General features: G+C 31.7%; 1 protein-coding gene across 16 annotated transcripts in view; it reads right to left on the reverse strand.

Moving 5' to 3' along the window:
- The window catches only part of LOC134712176 (TOG array regulator of axonemal microtubules protein 1-like), a 68,356-nt gene extending 50,345 nt beyond the window's left edge, over positions 1–18,011 (reverse strand). For 8 of the 16 annotated variants that reach the window (XM_063573463.1, XM_063573460.1, XM_063573457.1 and 5 more), the window contains exons 1-2: positions 15,840–18,010; positions 2,229–2,379 (exon numbers count right to left, since the gene is read on the reverse strand). In XM_063573463.1, coding sequence (XP_063429533.1) covers positions 2,229–2,379; positions 15,840–17,744 — 2,056 coding nt within the window. In that variant the 5' untranslated portion in view covers positions 17,745–18,010. Of the gene's footprint in view, positions 1–2,228; positions 2,380–15,839 lie in introns of all 16 variants that reach the window. The other 8 variants (XM_063573462.1, XM_063573459.1, XM_063573461.1 and 5 more) reach the window with 3 other exon arrangements.
- Positions 18,012–19,458: the final 1,447 nt, after the last annotated feature.

Raw genomic sequence — 19,458 nt, forward strand, 5'->3', positions numbered from 1 at the left:
GATATATATATATACCATAGAACTTTTACCTCAAAAGTTATGTACATGCAATGCATAAATTTCACATGCAAAGTTTTTATTGACTTATGTACAAATATTCACAATGATGAAATTTCTGAAATTAGACGCAGGACAAAATTTAATGAACCCAGTACAAGTGCTATAAGCACACAAAAAAAAATGTTCTAAATATTGTAGTTTCTCTGCATGCATTTCCTGTATATAAAATTCTAATGTCAAAGATCTGAAAATAAACAGTTTTCAGCCAAATATGTTAACCATACTCACAGAATATATGCTTTTTAAATATGTTTAAACAATTCATCATTCAGCAATTAGGAAAATGGTTGAACTGCAGAAAATTTGTCCATTTTCCACAGACCTTAGCAAGAACAAAATTAGTGGGTCTTGCTTATTTTACTTTCAAAAATGGGTACAAACCAAATTATATAATTTGCATCATTACAATGAAAATATATAGATTGTTATAATTGTCTTGAAACATTATCCCTGCATGTAATTGCTTTTTTAAAAAGATCAAAGTGATTTTTTCAAATGCGTCACCTGGAAATTTCATTATTGTAAGCACCTGTTTTATGAAATTGGCGAGACCTTCTTATTTAATTATACTTATATTCTACTGCTTTCCTTATAAAATTTGCATAGTCATGGATCAGACTGCTACCCATGTCCGTTTAACAGTTGATTTGTTCTTTTAAAAAACGATAACTTTTAACAACATTATTTATGTATGAAACATTTGCAGTAAAATGCACTAGCACTAGGATAGCCCTTAACTACTTATGAATGATGTCCTTTATTAGTAGCTATTGTTACAAGCAAAGTAGTACATGCTGTACACATGAAATAACTTCTACTTTCTAGCTGACAATTTTTTTCCGCTCCCCTCAACAAAATATCAGCCTAGACTAGAAGTTTTAATCTATGTTATAAATGATATGTCACATGATGATGATTGTTAAACAATAGCATAAGGCAATCTAGCTGTTACACTTTAGTGTTAGTATGCTTAATTTACAAAGAAGAATAACAAGGGCATAAACCAAATCCTTTAAAATTTTGAAATATTTTTGGTCTCTAAAAAATGTTTTTTTCATTGAGTCAAAGTCAACGTTATTACTTAACCCACACATTGCAGTGCGTTCTATATTTTGTAGTTGAGTGATTTAATGTGAGGAACAGTCACATAAGTACATGGTTAGTGGGAGTGGTTATATAATACCTGGTATTTCTAAAATTTCACATTGAACAATATAATTACTGTAAATTTTCAACTAAAAAACAGAATGCTATTACAACAGCAAATAAAATTTTAAGAGGCAAAGACATTTTTTTTTTATTGATCTTATAATATTCAAGTGTTGACTAGTCCCATTTTAACCAGAATTTTAAGAAGGTTCATGTAGGTAACAACAAACAGGTAGATAGATATATGTAGGCTCTGTCTGTCATGTGTCAAATTTAAACAGTTTGCTAATTTTTGGTCTGACATAATTACAATCCATTAGTACTTTTGACAATAATGTAAGCAATTCTATCTTGGAGCAAGTGCATTCCAAGCCCTACCGACAGGACATGCAGATGAGTTTTTGGTTATAACATGCAGTATTCTAGCCCTTTAGCCTTTCATTTCTATGTATGCATACTATCCCAGCTAACTCTGATCCAGGTACAAATGAACACTTTAACAAATCATTATCTCATTGTGGGGTATAGTGAGGCAATTTGTGTTTCATTTTGGTTCAAAATACTGTAAAATTTCTTGAATGACTTTTATATTCTGAAAACTATGCTTTCAAATTAAACAACATGTTGTAATTAAACTGTTATTTTGTAACATAAACTTCCAGAAGAAAATGAGTGAATGAATAGGGAGGTATATATGCCTTCATATAAGGACTAGGCCAGTTCCAAAACAATTTTGTACAAATGCATAAATGCTTTTAGAAATATTGATTTTAAGAAATTTTAATATAACTGACTATGAAGACTTTAATCACAATTGAAGTTGACAAGGTAGTACAGGTTATAGATACAACAGATTTTAATTTGAACAGCTATTAACATTTTTTTCTTTTCTATATATTTTTCAGCAACAGTTCATCTTAGTTTATAGTATTTTGAACCAGGAGAGTGCAAATTACACTTTGAATTTATTTAACTGATTAATATGGGGAACCAATTGTCCACAATAATGATTTTTGTACCTGGTTCTTGCTGAGCTTCTTCTACAGCATTAATTCCCACTACAGTTATTCTACGTTTAGGGACACGTTTACCATTGCTAATACTGTCTTGTGATGGTCCACTATCATCACTCCACATGTTCCTAGCCTTTGGAGGTCCATCATTGAACGACTAAAATATAGAATAATAATTGTATAACAATACATGAAATAATTTACTTTTTTATTTGTACACTAGCATGACCATGATGACTAGTATTATTGTAAACATGCATCAATACTTATTTCACATAAAGTCTCGTTTATATTAACAATGTACAAAGTATGTCACTTGATTTATTAATTTCGTAGTTATCCTGTACTATTTTGATTTAGAATTACCATTTTAAGTGATTTTTTTCATAGGAAAACATAAAATATATTCTGTAGATGCACTCTTTGGTCATTCTACCAATATACCTTTTAGCATGAAAGGTTCTTCAATTTACTGATCATATATGCTCCCATTTTAGCTTTATGGAGCTGTTAACAAAGTCAAAGTTCAAAGAATATCAGGGATACAATATACATATATGTATATTATAAACAAATATGAGCTACAAAGAGTGACTGTGATTTTTAACAACATATCTATTTACTGCAACAAAATCTTTCTTTTGTTCACTGGAAATCACTTTAGACTCTGAAAATGGTTGCCTTTTAATTTGTTCAGAATATTTCTTTAGCAGAAATAATTTATACATAATATCAATATTACAATTTTTAAACGAGAGCAAAATATACAATGACAGATCAACAAAGACCTTTTAAAGTCACAACAAAGGAGATCCGACATGTTCTTTTTAAAACTTACAACTGTAAAAATATTGACTAAATATTTGATCTCTATTGTTATACAGTAAGGATTTACTTGAGCTAATCTAATTTAAATGATATCGTTACAATCTTTGAATGGATTACTGCAAAATAATAATAGATGTTGAATAATAAGTTGTTCCTTTACTACAGTGAAACCTGTCAAAAATAAACCATGCACTAACCTAAACCTGTTTAAAGCAAACCTTAGCATAAAGCGGGAATCTGTCAAAATTGAACTCTTGTATCGTTGCATGTCAGTTCTATTTTACATTTATAAAAAATTCAAACAGCACCTTTGTATTCAAATGGGGTTTAGCTAAAACAGGTTGTACAGTAAAAACCACATAAAATGGAAATCATTCCTTCAAAAATGTATTCTATTCATACATGTACCGGCACATGTCTTTCGGAAGAGTAGCATACATGTATTATATAAATTTACAAACAAAAGGTTGCAATCAAGTAACAATGGAATGGTGACACAACCAAAATTCACACTTGATCTGAATTTTGTGGTTATAAGCATTGTGTGAAAGTTTCATGACATTTTCTTTGAAGCAAGTTAAAGATAGAAAATGAAAATGTAAAGGGGCATAACTCTAGAAGGATTTATGTGACACACCAAAAAATCAAAAGTGATCTGCGTTTTGTTGAAATAATCATTTTGTATCAGTTTCATACCATTTGTGTGAGGCAAACTAAGTTAGTGTTAAAAGACTTTGGGACATAAATACAGGCAATGGCAAAAAAAACTTAATGCCCCCTCTGCTACAGCAAGGGGCATAAAAAATGTAAATTTATTTCTAAAAATCATTCTTTCCTATATGGTGCGAATAATACATGTATTCTGTGTTAAAAAATAGCTACTCATACTAATTGTATGTAAACGCATATTGACAAAAATTTAATGCTTTGTCAAATTGTTTAAGTTTTTTTTACAAAAATACCATGCTTTTGATAGGCAGACATTGAATTGAATCATGAAGCTTTACAAAAATATATTTCATTTTTAATAAAAATTCAACACGACTGCATGTGCACTCCATGACAAGATAACAACAATACAAAGGTAAACAAATGTAAAGCTTGATTTAACAAATAATTTCATGGTTTATAGCAGAAAACTGTAATTGAAATCTTCTCTCTTGTGGTTAGTTTTAGTTCTCAATAGACTCCTACGGTCTATTTCACAGTAAAAGATGATGTCATATGATTCCCAATGAGACAAATCTCTCTATAAGTCAAGATACATGTATAAAGATGATGTCATATGATTGCCAATGAGACAAATCTCTCTATAAGTCAAGATACATGTATAAAGATGATGTCATATGATTCCCAATGAGACAAATCTCTCTATAAGTCAAGATACATGTATAAAGATGATGTCATATGATTCCCAATGAGACAACTCTCTATAAGTCTAGATACATGTATAAAGATGATGTCATATGATTCCCAATGAGACAAATCTCTCTATAAGTCAAGATACATGTATAAAGATGATGTCATATGATTCCCAATGAGACAACTCTCTATAAGTCTAGATACATGTATAAAGATGATGTCATATGATTCCCAATGAGACAAATCTCTATGGCCAAGTTCGGATGGATATCTAGAGTAGATTGGATTGACACGGTCATATATAACACCTGTTATGATTGGATATAGCTTTCCCGCCATTAACACTCGAGGAGCACTGGGTAGTGGCAGGGTTCCTAGAGATGGACTCGATATCCCGGATGTTATGACGTCAATCCAATCAAATTTGAATGTAAACATATTCAGAGTAGGGGCCCTGTACTTCCAGTAATCTAGAGACCTTACTCTTTAAAATTATTTACCGTTCATATGGAACTCTAGTGAGAACTCTAGTTCCATCCGAACTTGGCCTATAAGTCTAGATACATGTATAAAGATGATGTCATTTGATTCCCTATGAGACAAATCTCTATAAGTCAAGATACATGTATAAAGATGATGTCATATGATTGCCAATGAGACAACTCTCTATAAGTTAAGATACATGTATAAAGCAGACCAAAATAAGTTGTTGACTGTTCCACACCATTTGTAAGCTATTGGCTATACAAAAGTGGCAGTGTTTCATTGGTGGAGGAAGTCAGAATGCAGTGAAAAAACAACTGCCCCTTAACAGGCAAACAAGACTTTAATCACAGATTAAAATTCAACATATTTTAAATCTGCATTAACCACAATCCTTTTCTTGTTTGATACATAACTGATGAATTTTTTTTTAAACTGTTACAAACATGTCAGGTCCCACTTCATACAGTAATTGTTTACCCTTCTGGAGGACCTGTGTTTACCCCATCGTCATAGCCATAATTAATTTATTAAAGGCACAGAAAAAGTAAGAACACCAATGGAAAAAGTACTATCCCTCCAACCATCAATTCTAGTTATTTGTCCAAGCCAGAGATAAATTTATTTAGAAATATATTGCGACATTTTAAGTACAGTATGTTTGAGTAGGACTGTCAAAAACAAAAGTAATCCTATATTATACAATTATTTCCTATTTTTAATAGACATATAAAAGTGAACCAGCATAATTACCTCTTCATCAGAAAGGAACAAATCCTCAACATAGGGTTCAACCCTTCCAATTTTACAAAGCTTTGGTAGACAAGCCCATACACACATTTTAGCCAAGTTTTAGACTATAAGACATTGAAATATTATCTGCAAATCATCAGGAATATATCCCCATAATTTATCCTATTTTTTTAATTTCCAATTATTGTTATGATAATTCTGTGTTTGTTGTTAATTTCTTTGCCAGACTCTTGAGCTTCTAAGCAGATGACGCAAGTTGATTTCTAATTTATTCGGTAATAAATTACTGCAAAAATTATTCCTAATTAAATCTATTATATTTCCAGTCGGTTATTATCCTGGTTAGCAAGCACCTAAATAAAACTTTTTGTTCAGGATAATAGTTATTGAGCTGGATATCACAATTCAATGCCCTGGTATAATTTTACACTTGATTCTTTTCAATTTAACACATATGTAAAATCATAACCTATTGCCTTTAAAGAAAGTATTAATACCACTTTTTTGAAATTCTATATGCTGGAATACGTAAAACACTTTGCTAAGATTTACTTAACTTTTCATAATTTTTCATGGAAGAACGGCTTTGCATGGCAATATATGTATATCAATAGTATAATGTCGAAATTGTTATGAGCTCCTTACACCTCAAATTTTGTGTGATCTTCATTTAAGCATATTAATGCTATTTTATTTTCTGAATAAAAGCTACAAAAAGTAAAGAAATGTAATAATGAGTGTATTGAATCTGGATAGATTTATGAAAAGAGAGGCAGTCATGATTTTTGAAAAGATTGATTTAAAATGTCTGTGAATGCTTATAATTCTACATTTAAACCCATCAATGTATTGAATCCAAAATAAAAATCAATTTGAAGGAATTTTTTTTCAATCAACTTTTTATACCAAAAACACCTAATCTACACATAAATCAATTACTGCTAGTTAAATCTTTGAGGGAATGCATGATGATAGGCCCATGTCTAGGTCAACACTGTAACCATAGCAATTACACAAATCCCTATATACTTTCATTTTTTATAGCTTAGCACTATTTATTTCTTTTTGACTAATGTGGATTATCATTGATTCAAAATTGACTGCAACAGAAGAAGTGGGATACAGTCTTCAAAGATATTTACTAGACATTCAGAAAACAACTAAAAAATCAAAATAATGCACATTTTAAAATCATTCAACAAATTAAAAAACAATTATATTTTTTTTAAAACAATATTTTTAATCTGTAGTATGTTTCAGTTCAGTGATTTGAATTTTTATAACAATATAAAATATGATTGCAGGACTAAAATTTAAGCCAAATAGTAAGACAAGGGAAGTAACTCTATTAATTATGATTTGATTATGTGAAGTGTGTGGCTATTTATTAATTAACATATCTACGACAAAATTGTACTAATAAAACTTAGGATTATTGTTTGACATTGTATTTCACTTATTGACAACTTGGGTGAAAATAATATTAAAATAATGATACAGGTTTATTGCTGGCTTGAGGCTGCATTTAATTTCCTTTGTTCTAGGTATAGGAATATAGTTTCCAAAGTATTATATAGGGTATTTATTCTGAGTTTTCTTGCTGCTTTTTTCTTTGGAAAGGTTGCTTTTTTGCAAAGTATTACCCAGGTACAGGTTTCCCTAGGCTTCGCAACACTCCCATAAAAAGATAATACTTGGAAACAATGTACGTGTTTCTCCTTTTTCTATAGAATAGACCGTTGGTTTTCCCGCTTGAATGGTTATACACTTGTAATTTTTGGGCCCTTTATAGCTTGCTGTTCGGTGTCAGCCAAGGCTCCGTGTTGAAGGCAGAACCTCTATCTATTTTGGTTTACTTTTATAAACTGTTATTTGGATGGAGATATGTTTCATTGGCACTCATAATGTATACCCTCTATTCTTATGTGAACAAGTAAGAAATCAAATTAAAAAATAAATTTGAACACCAAAAAAAGGTAAAGTTATATATAAATTGCTCTGCAGGGGCAGGGATAACCACAGGATCAAACCCTGAAAAGAAGAAGCAAGTATGGACACATTATTCAACCTTGATACAGCTCTGAATTGGGGTAGGGATTTAATATTTGACACAGTATTATCCCATAGGTTTCTGATAAAGAATGAATGTGGTCTATTTTAAAAGAACTTAAAAGTTTGAAATTTGATATTTCCTTACTACATGTTCTGAATACCAAAGCACCCCAAGAAATCCTTTTTTTTTATGAAATCAATCAAATTTCAATTTTGGGACCCTTTGAACCTCAATGTGGACCAATTTATCAAATATCTATTATATAGTTAGAATCATCATATTAAAGAACCCTAACCAGGACCATACATATTATTCATTAAGTAGCAAACATTTATAATCAAAATACTCATATACTGAAATATTGACAATCATTGGTTCTGCTCAAAAATATTGTCAGCAGCTGATGCTATTTATAGATTACCGTGATCATTTCATGAGATTGATTTTTTTCAGCTTGGACCAGTACTGCGAAAGTGAGAAAAGCAATTTTAATAGTTGAGATGACCAATGATAATCTGTTCATTGCTATTTTACCTATGGTCGAACATTGTTAATTTCACAACGCCATTTGCCCCCTTTGTTTCTAGCGACACTTTTTTATATCACTCAACTCCGCTGAGAAAGGAAATTTTCAGTAAGCAAGATCAAAGAAAAATTTCCTAATATAGCGATAATAAATGATATCATTAAACATGTTAAATTAATTAATATTATAATCATGATAATGTAACAAACATGTACATGAAAAAAAAATATGTATAAAAAATTCTTGATCAGAATTTTAATAACCTACAGAAATTTAAAAAAAAATAGGAATTCTAATTTGAGTTAGATGTTTAATAATGATATGTTCTGGGGGATTATAAATCCATTCTGGGCATTAATCCAACAATGTATTAATAGTTCCAAAAACGATTATAAATTTAAATTATTTTTACTGTATGTACTTTGGTATTAACCTTTAATGATAATTGTTAGAGTATTTATTAAATCCTTCAACATAACAGACTGAAGGTTTTGTGTACATGTAAACATTTTCTGTGATAGATATTCCTCAGTCATTGACAGTGTGATAGTGTCGGTCTTTAAGTGAAGATCGCCCTCTAAGTATTTTATTGGCCACATGATGTACATGTACATTGTCATGTATTTTAACCCAATAAATATTGAAAAGCAGCATTCATTTTATATCGAAAGTTTTACACTCTCTGAAACTTTAATCCCCTGTCCTTTCTCTAAAAAATGTTTTATGCTGGTTAAATTTGTATTCATAACAGTCAAACAAATGATTTTTTATTATGTATCAGTAGGTAGTACTAAAAAATTGTCACACACTGCAGTACCCATATAAACAAATATTGAGAAGTATATGTATATCGAAGATACATGTATATAAATAGGGAAAAGGCTCGCCCCTCGGTGTAAAGTAACAGTTACCACTGCAACTATGTATACATTATATATCTGAACTCAAGGACAAATTTAATCTACACATACAATATGAATGTACACAAACAGTTTTATGCATTAAGTATATATTCTTTTCTTATGACATGAAAAATCTAAAGTTTGCACGACACACATTGTGAACAAACATGAATATGTCTACATACAATTTTAATACCTTTTGTCAAAAGAAAATTTATGTGACAATATTTGATGGGCTGGCAAGAATTTACTGTTGTAGTTTATTTGTTTTGCGATACTTCACAGTAAAGATTTTTTCATTGAATAAGTGATTTTAAAATTTAAATCTATTTTATTTGATTTATCTTAATGCATGATGCACTAAAAACACAGGAATTCTATAAACAATTCTTTAAAATATACATAGATGTCCTGTTTACATGGTGTATACATGTATATGTACATGTTTGTATTTTCTTCTTTAATAAATAATTCTTTTATTAAAATAGGCATCTTTAGATGTACAAATATACATGAACACAAACAAATGTACAACTCATTGAATAATGTTACATGGTTGGCAAAAAAGTGTTCCCTGCATACTCATTACTGATAAAACTTTCAATATGTTTAACATATTTTATAATTTGATGGTTAAGAGAAGTAACAAGTGAAACTGCGAGCTACTGCTAACTGATGATACCCCCGACGCAAGTGGATAATATTAATAGTGTAAAAATATGCAAGTGTTCGGTAAACAGGAAGTTGTCGAGTGACGAATCTGAAAACGCATCACACGGTATAGCTGACTTATATAAATCCTGAAACCAAATTTCAGAAATCCTTGTATTGTAGTTCCTGAGAAAAATGTGATGAAAATTTTCAACTTGGCTATCATGTGTAAAATCATACAAGTGTTCGGTAAACAGGAAGTTGCCAAGTGATCAATTTGAAAACGCATCACATGGTATAGCTGACTTAGATAAACCCTGAAACCAAATTTGAGAAATCCTTGAATTGTAGTTCCTGAGAAAAATGTGACGAAAGTTTCATGGGACGGACTGACTGACGGACTGACAGAGGTAAAACAGTATACCCCCCCATTTTTTTTAAAGCGGGGGTATAATTAATTTGGGAAACTTCATCATTAAAGTTGGAAGAAGTTAGGGTACAATCTGAACTACGTGTACACCCGACCTGACATCCACATGCATTTCTATGACTAGGACAAGTACATTTGTAAATGCCAGGTCTTTTCTTATTTCTACCCCTGCATGAATATATACATGTAATCGATAAAAAAACATTCACATAGTAAAGCTAAATTTCATGAAGCTTGTTTTAAACAAAGGAGTAGGTTCAGAAAGACCCCTTTTTGGCCCCATAATATAGCAGTTTTACAAAATTGTGAAAATGTAATCTTTTAGCTATTTACTGGAAAGCAGAAAGCTGTTTTTGACAATACAATGCACATACATTGGGTATTAGCATCATTAAGTAATGCTAAATTACTGAAATCTTCACAATTTGAGCATTTTAGTTAAATTTAAGACAGTTTCCGTCTTTATTGAAAGTGGCCACATTCGTGTTCATCCATAATATTGAAATGTAAGTTGTATTTGATGATTAAACATAACTTATATAAGGGTTGAGGATTAACACAGATGCGGCTTCTTCCATTTTAGACAAAAACCATCAAAAGTGATGTTTTTTGGCTTATTTAAGCTATAATCGGAGCGTTTTTTATGACTTAATTAGTTAAAATCTTTCACATTAACTAATTGAATAAATTGACATAGACATTGACATTGACATTGTTTAAAAAGTGTCCACAATCTTTCCTTAGATGAACCTAAATATGAGGCCAAAATTGGCCCTTACCGGACCTACTCCTTTCTGGAAGCTACACCATGATAAGAAGTTCATGAGCAAAATAGGACAAAAATTGCATGCTACAAACAAAGGTAATACTAAACCACTGTTTTTTGAGTTTGGGTATAATAAGAATTAATTAGTGATAACAACCAGTTGTATATGGTCAAACTTCAGTGAAGAGAACTTAAACTGATCATGTACCAATAAACATCTCTGTTCAACTATAACACTGGGCAAAGGATTCAGGTACATTTTATAATCCAAAATGTGAGTCCTATATTTAAAACTACACTGATATATTATCAACCATTTATAGTTCTAGTAGTCAACACGCTTCTGTCTTTAAACATGATAAAATCATCAAGTATAGACATTATTTCTTAAGTTTAAAAATTACCTGGACAAAAGATATACAAGTACAATGAATCACTACTTAAATATTTTTAATTTTGTTGTTAAAAACAAAGACTGAAGAATCATTTAGCAATATCAAACAAAGTTTTACTATCAGACATCAGCCAGTGAGAAAAATGTTCTGATTTTAGTACTGATTTTTATGGGGTATTAATATATGTTTTTATACTATTTCCCATTTTTAATAGGATGCGAATCGAGGTGTTTTGACACAATGAATTACCTACTAAAAAACAGCTATCCTTTTTTCTTATTTTTTCATATATTGCATATGATCACCTTAAACTAAAAGCCCATGAATTCATGTTTACTGTTTTCAAAGCACATTAAGATAAATATTCAGACTTAATTCAATGTACATGTACATATGTGTAGAGTTAAAAGACATCATTGACACTTACTCCTTTCATTGTGGTTTATACACTGTAGCATGTATAGTGCCTTATGATGATGGTATAAATATTGTTTGGCTTAGAAAATATAAGGGACTGCATGTATATGTACATTATAACATGTGTCATACATGAAAACTTCTGAAAATGAGTTATGTTGTCTAAAAAAATTGGCATTTTGAAATCCTAGCAGGGCCTACAGTGGATATATTTTTTGCCTAAGATTTTCCTTTGAATCATTGAATTTTAAGGCCCCATTGTTTTTAAACAAGATGTGTCCCAAGTACATGGATGCCCCATCTGCACTATCATTTTCTATGTTCCGTGGACCATGAAAATGGGATTAAATATCTAATTTGGCATTAAAATTAGAAAGATAATATGCATACCATAGGAAACATGTTTACTAAGTTTCAAATTGATTGGACTTCAACTTCATCAAAAACTACCTCGACCAAAAACTTTAACCTGAAGTGGGACGAACGGACGGACAGGAGGACAGGAGGACACACAGACCAGAAAACATAATCCCAATTTAGCTATACCAAATACATGTACTACAAAACTTTATTGAAAGTCATTGTAATTTATGACCTAGTATTTGATTAATAAACTGGAAGATACAATTGTTCACCAATTACCATCCAGCATTGGTTTTTAACTGGTATGTTGAACCATTTTATATGATTTACATCAAACTGTAAACCAATCAGACCAAGCTGGGCTTACAATTCTCCAGAATCATGGGGAGAAATGATTTCTAATTTTGAAACTGAAAAGTCAATTATGGTGATGCTTGTATGCTTACTAAGCTATAATATTTGGTTTAAACAATAATTGTTTTATATATAGAACCTTATTCATTCAATTTCTTCAATTCTTTTTTATATTGTTGAATTCATACCTGAGAAAACAATTAAAGTAACAGTTGTCTCAGTTTGGGTCTTAAATGGTCGTTTATAATTATGTACACAGTTAATAACATTTTTTCTAACTTTCAGTAACAGATTCATTGTATTATCTAAGTCTCTGTCAGAAACTACATACAAGGTTCCTACTAAATATCAAACACTATTTGCTTTAAAGATATTTTTTATTAAAAGTGAGATGAAATTATCTTTTATCAATAACTTTTCACTAGGGAATAGTCTGAATACTATTCTGTTGGTGAAATTCATTGTTTCTCATTAATCAACCAGATGCTCCGCAGGGCGTAGCTTTATACGACCGCAGAGGTTGAACCCTGAAAGGTTTGGGCAAGTATGGACACAACATTCAAGCTGGATTCCGCTCTAAATTTGGATTGTGATTAAATAGTTGACACAGCATAGGTTTCTGACACAGAATGAATGTATTCAAATGAACTTAAAATTTTTGTTTTCTCTTAGAGCAATTCACTATGCTGTTGAATATTAATCCTCTCAAAAAAATGTTTGAAGAAATTTTCTTTTTATTTATGAAATTTCAAATGAGAAAAATTGAACCCAATTTTTTAATCACATCCCCCTTTCCCTTATTCCAAAACTAATTTCAATTAAAATATTCTAATGGAGTTTGCAACAATTACTACTCATTTAAATACATCATAAAATATTAAGATGTAAAAAAACTGCTTGTTATCACTGAATGGTAAAGATTATTTAAATTTATCAGTTGGTAGTAAAAAGTGAATATACATTGTATATTGTATATAACAAAGATTTAAGTTAATTCTGGACAAAGAAAGATAACTCCAATGAAAAAAAATTCTTGCAGATATTTCTTGCTTACTATACTGGACAAAGAAAGATAACTCTTTATTAAAAAAAAATTGGCTATTTCACAATATTGTGAAATTAGATATTTCTTGCCATTGCACAATACTGTGCAATTGAAAAGACTTGCTATTGCACAATACTTAATATAATAATTTTAGATCCTGATTTGGACCAACTTGAAAACTGGGCCCATTATCAAAAATCTAAGTACATATTTAGATTCAGCATATCAAAGAGGCCCTAGAATTTAATTTTTGTTAAAATCAAACTTAGTTTAATTTTGGACCCTTTGCACTTTAATTTAGACCAATTTTAAAACTGGACCAAAAATTAAGAATCTTCATACACAGTTAGATTTGGCATATCAAAGAACCCCAATTATTCAATTTTTGATGAAATCAAACAATGTTTAATTTTGGACCTCGATTTGGGCCAACTTGAAAACTGGGCCAATAAACAAAAATCTAAGTACATTTTTAGATTCAGCATATCAAAGAACCCCAAGGTTTCAATTTTTGTTAAAATCAAACTAAGTTTAATTTTGGACCCTTTGGACCTTAATGTAGACCAATTTGAAAACGGGACCAAAAATTAAGAATCTACATACACAGTTAGATTCGGCATATTAAAGAACCCCAATTATTCAATTTTGATGAAATCAAACAAAGTTTAATTTTGGACCCTTTGGGCCCCTTTTTCCTTAACTGTTGGGACCAAAACTCCCAAAATCAATACCAACCTTCCTTTTATAGTCATAAACCTTGTGTTTAAATTTCATAGATTTCTATTTACTTATACTAACGTTATGGTGCAAAAATCAAGAAAAATGCTTATTTGGGTCCCTTTTTGGCCCCTTTTTCCTAAACTGTTGAAATCAAAACTCCTAAAATCAATCCCAACCTTTCTTTTGTGGTCATAAACCTTGAGTCAAAATTTCATAGATTTCTATGAACTTAAACTAAAGTTATAATGCGAAAACCAAAAAAATGCTTATTTGGGCCCTTTTTGGCCCCTAATTCCTAAAATGTTGGGACCAAAACTCCCAAAATCAATACCAGCCTTCCTTTTATGGTCATAAACCTTGTGTTAAAATTTCATAGATTTCTATTCACTTTTACTAAAGTTAGAGTGCGAAAACTAAAAGTATTCGGACGACGACGACGACGACGACGACGACGACGACGACGACGACGCCAACGTGATAGCAATATACGACGAAAATTTTTTCAAAATTTGCGGTCGTATAAAAAGATATATAAATTTAACAAATTTGAGCAACTTAAATCAATAAATTGAAACAATGCATTTCTATGGAAATATATATCATATCTATAAACATTTAACTAAATGTATGTGGAATGTATATATATTTGACTTTCTGTGATCATTATTCTCCTGTCAGCTGAGACATTCACTCATCTGTAGTTATTATCTTAACTTAAGAATAAGGAGTTTGGTTATAGCTGAATCAGTACACAGAACAGAACACATTAAAAATTTACAAATTATAAAACTCTGCAAAAGTGCTTCGGAAAGGAAAATAACGTATTAAATGCAACCTGTTATATCTTAGGAGTAAATATTTTATTTTCCTGAAAATCTGAATGTTTTGATCTACACTTTGGAGTTACAAGTACTGGCTATCAAATTGTAAGAAAGAACTTCACAAAAAGCTGTTCCTTGAATGTAAAGTATGACCTTTTGTAAAGTCAATACATTCACCACAGTTTTCAAACAATAAGTTGTTTCTATCTGATCATGAATACATGTACATGTATCTTCATGATCAATCTTCAATAATAAAGAAAAGTCCCCCCAGTTGGCTCTTGCTCTGTGTAATATTATTTGTTTTCTCAAATTTATAGAGTATTTTCATAAAAACAGTTTGAAGAAAGAAATGTAGTCAACAAATCAGACACCTAATTAAAGTTATAATCTAATTATTGTTTGAAACCCAAATAAAAATAGTGTGGGTATAAATTAGTACAGCTTTCAACAACAGCGTTAACCTACAAGAAACAGACAATACACATGATATTACAATGTATATATATTTATATGTAAATCATAGGGACACCAATCAGAATCTCATTCATGTATCTACAATGTAGCTAAAATATTAAATTCCTTCCAGCAAAAAAGTATTCATGTTTCATACATGAACATTAAATGAACATGTATATATATAAATTTTGATTCTGAATTCTTATTGATTACACTTACATTTGTAAGCTGCAAAATGAGCTTTTACATATCTGAAATATGACTGAGGTCAGACTTAAATAATTTTTACCTGTGTCATAGATTTTCCCCTTTCTTCTTGGTCCTCTTCCCATGGTAGTTTACTACGACCTCGACCAGCACTTAAAAATCTAGTCCTGTTGGTTGGAGTCAAACTCTCACTTGGTATGACATTAGGGGTTGACCTGGCAGATGAAGACACAGACTCTAGTTCCATGGTGTCTTGTCTAGAATACTGTCTAGCTGAGGAACCTGACCCACCAACTGCCATTATCCATTCAATGTCAGCACCATGAACATACTGGCTCCTTGATGAAGCTGAACTCGGCATGGGTGTGGCATACTCCACTAACCGATCTGAGTTCAATCTTGGTAGTTGTCGTCTTGCTAATCGTGCCTGAACAGCAGCCATGACACCTTCCCCTTCATTCATTAATTCAACTGTGTCAACAGCATGTACTAATGGTTGCATCCTTCCCTGTCCCATAGCTTGGGCTATCACAGCAAAACATTCTAAAACAGCCTGACGCACCTGTCTTTTACTGTCTGTTAATAATGGTGCAATAGTTTTACAAATTTTGGGGAGATCAAAGTCATAACTTGGGAATGTAAGCAATGCTGCAATCAAAATATTGATAGTTTCTTGTCGCACACGTGAGTTTTTATGAGTCAAATTGTTTTCCAGTATCACAGATAAGACAGGCTTTGCTTGATAACTCTGCATCATTTTTATGGCTACCTTCATCACAGCCTGACGCACAACTATTTTATTGTCCCCCATTCTTTTAGCCAAGGTTGAAGATAAAGGTTTCAAAAATTGCTTAACATTCTGGCCTAATTTTTCCACCAAAATTTCTAGAATTTCTAATGTTACTGTAGTGGTTTTGAAATAATTGTCATCTAGCAAATTATTAAGAAAACTTATGAAAGGCATCATGTGGGGCAGAAGGTTTCCTGTAATCTCTTGATGTTGCAATTCTCCAACAATTCGCTTCATTTCCTCAACTCCTTGAGCACGTAATTTGAAATTCTCTTGGTCATTTATTTGATTCATTACATGACTAGGAACTATTCCAAATTCATACGACTCAACATACTGGGCACGACTGCTGTTTGGCATTTGTGTTGACTTGGAGAATGGTTTTGAATTTCTGGGTGTGGTTGATCCTGAGTTATAACCATCTTGCAAGTCGATGTCACTATTTGTTAGTTGACAGTAATACCGCCGAAGTGGCACTGCAAGTTTCTGAATGTAAGAGGTAAACTCCCTCTCACCTACTAAATTACGTATTTTCTCCATAGTAGTGAGAACGTTTTCACGAATACTATCTTCTAGAGAACTGTTCAGTAATTTTCTTGCCAAAGATTGAGTTATGTCAAAAAAGTTTTCCCGTCCAAACTCTGGTGTGAAAAGCATTGGTAATGCAATTATTGTTTCTTTTTCAACACGTGTATCATTATTATCTAAGCCATATTGAACAATAGCTTTCAATAGCCCTTGCACTCTACGAGTATGTTTCATATACACATGCAAGGTTTGAATAACTGCTCTTCTAACAGTTATTTTGCTCTCTCCAATATTTGGAATAAGCTTGCCTAAAACAACTGTCATGCATGGGTCTAAATCATCCCCAAATTGAGGAATGACTTCATTTATTAATTGTATGCATTTCAGGCGAACATCCCAGTTCGAATCTTTAAGAGCCTGAGCTAAACCATTGAATATGGCCTTTGGATCACGATATGGCAGTTTTCCACCACTTCGTCTAACCTTGATAAGCAATTGTTCGAGTATTTCAACTCGATTGTTGAAGCTCTCGTCATTAAGTTGGTCGAGAACTTCATCTTCTTCCATATTCCAAACCCTCGATTGGTTTGTATCTATATATGGGGCATTGTTATATTCGAGACTTGAAAACTTTGTTACATGCAACTTGTTGGCTACCTTGCCAGCCATCTAAAAATCACCTGAACTACGACTGAAAAGTTTGATTTTGTGTCTTTTTCAGAGTTTTTGACACCTGCAATCACGAAGGCAGAGAGTCTTGTTGATAAAGGATTTGAATATCATTCCAAAACATGGTTGTCGAGTTTTATTTTGCAGTTGCACATTGTTTTTTCACTTCAATTCACGATTTACCTGTCAAGATGGCGGATTCTCTGACAACAACACAAACTATGGATGTCACGTGACCATTCCCCGGATGCTTGGTAAATATATATTGCGAATTTGTGTATTCGATTTATTGCAAAGAGTTCTTACCTGATACCAAGGACGAATAACTGATTTTTAGATGTCCTTGCTAATCATACTCAGCACGATACTCCAACAGGTGAAATTTCATGAAGAATTTCCCCTTAATATGCATAAAAATCTTAAAATATCAGTACGGTCATTTGTTAACTCAGCCGGTGAGGGACACCGTGACTATATATATAGCTCACGGTGACGAGAATGCGGAGATGATATATATATATAATCTAAGTATGAGTTTTTTGTTCAATCAGTAATGAAAGTGAAGTAATAATTTGCTTTTAGCAGCCAGTATGGTTCAATTTTGTCAATTAAGCTAAGAAACATAGATCATGATGAATTACTGATTCACTTGCAAGTCATTAATTCGACATGAATCCGTATTCGAGTGAACTTCAGTTTAACTCCTTAGCTAGAGATGGATAACGCATGAATTGTACGTGAAAAAATCACATCTCTTTACCAAAAAATGAGGTTAATATACAGAGATATTTTTCTAAGACAAGTTCGTTCGTGGATGATGAATAAATGACAGGAAATTCAGCCCCACCGTAATGACTTTTATTTTGTATTCATACAAATCAGTATACCAGTCTGGTCTATTGATATATAATATTATATTAATAGTTGTATATTACAGTTATATGTATGTATAATGTTAATAAAATTGAGAACGGAAATGGAGAATGTGTCAAAGAGACAACAACCCGACCAAATAAAAAACAACAGCAGAAGGTCACCAACAGGTCTTCAATGAAGCGAGAAATTCCGCACCCGGAGGCGTCCTTCAGCTGGCCCATCAACAAATATATACTAGTTCAGTGATAATGAACGCCATACTTATTTCCAAATTGTACACAAGAAACTAAAATAAAAAAATAATACAAGACTAACAAAGGCCAGAGGCTCCTGGCTTGGGACAGGCGCAAACATGTGGCGGGGTTAAACATGTTTGTGAGATTCCCAACCCTCCCCCTATACCTCTAACCAATGTAGAAAAGTAAACGCATAACAAATTACGCACATTAAAATCCGAGTCTGATGTCAGAAGATGTAACCAAAGAAAATAAACAAAATGACAATAATACATAAATAACAACAGACTACTAGCAGTTAACTGACATGCCAGCTCCAGACTTCAATTAAACTGACTGGAAGATTATGATTTCATCATATGAACATCAGGCACAATCCTTCCCGTTGGCGGTTTAGTATCATACCATCATAACATATATGAGAAGAAAATAACCCGTGTCATGCCAACAACTGTTTTTAGAATAAATGTGTTTAGTTCCGATGCAACTAAACCTTATCAGTGACTCAATATTAACGCCAAAATATGCAATCTTTAATGACTTGACAACAGTATCGTAATTATATCCCGTCTTAATAAGTCTATTCAAAATTCATGCATTTG

Source organism: Mytilus trossulus, chromosome 3, assembly GCF_036588685.1.
Source record: "Mytilus trossulus isolate FHL-02 chromosome 3, PNRI_Mtr1.1.1.hap1, whole genome shotgun sequence".
NCBI lineage: Eukaryota > Metazoa > Mollusca > Bivalvia > Mytilida > Mytilidae > Mytilus > Mytilus trossulus.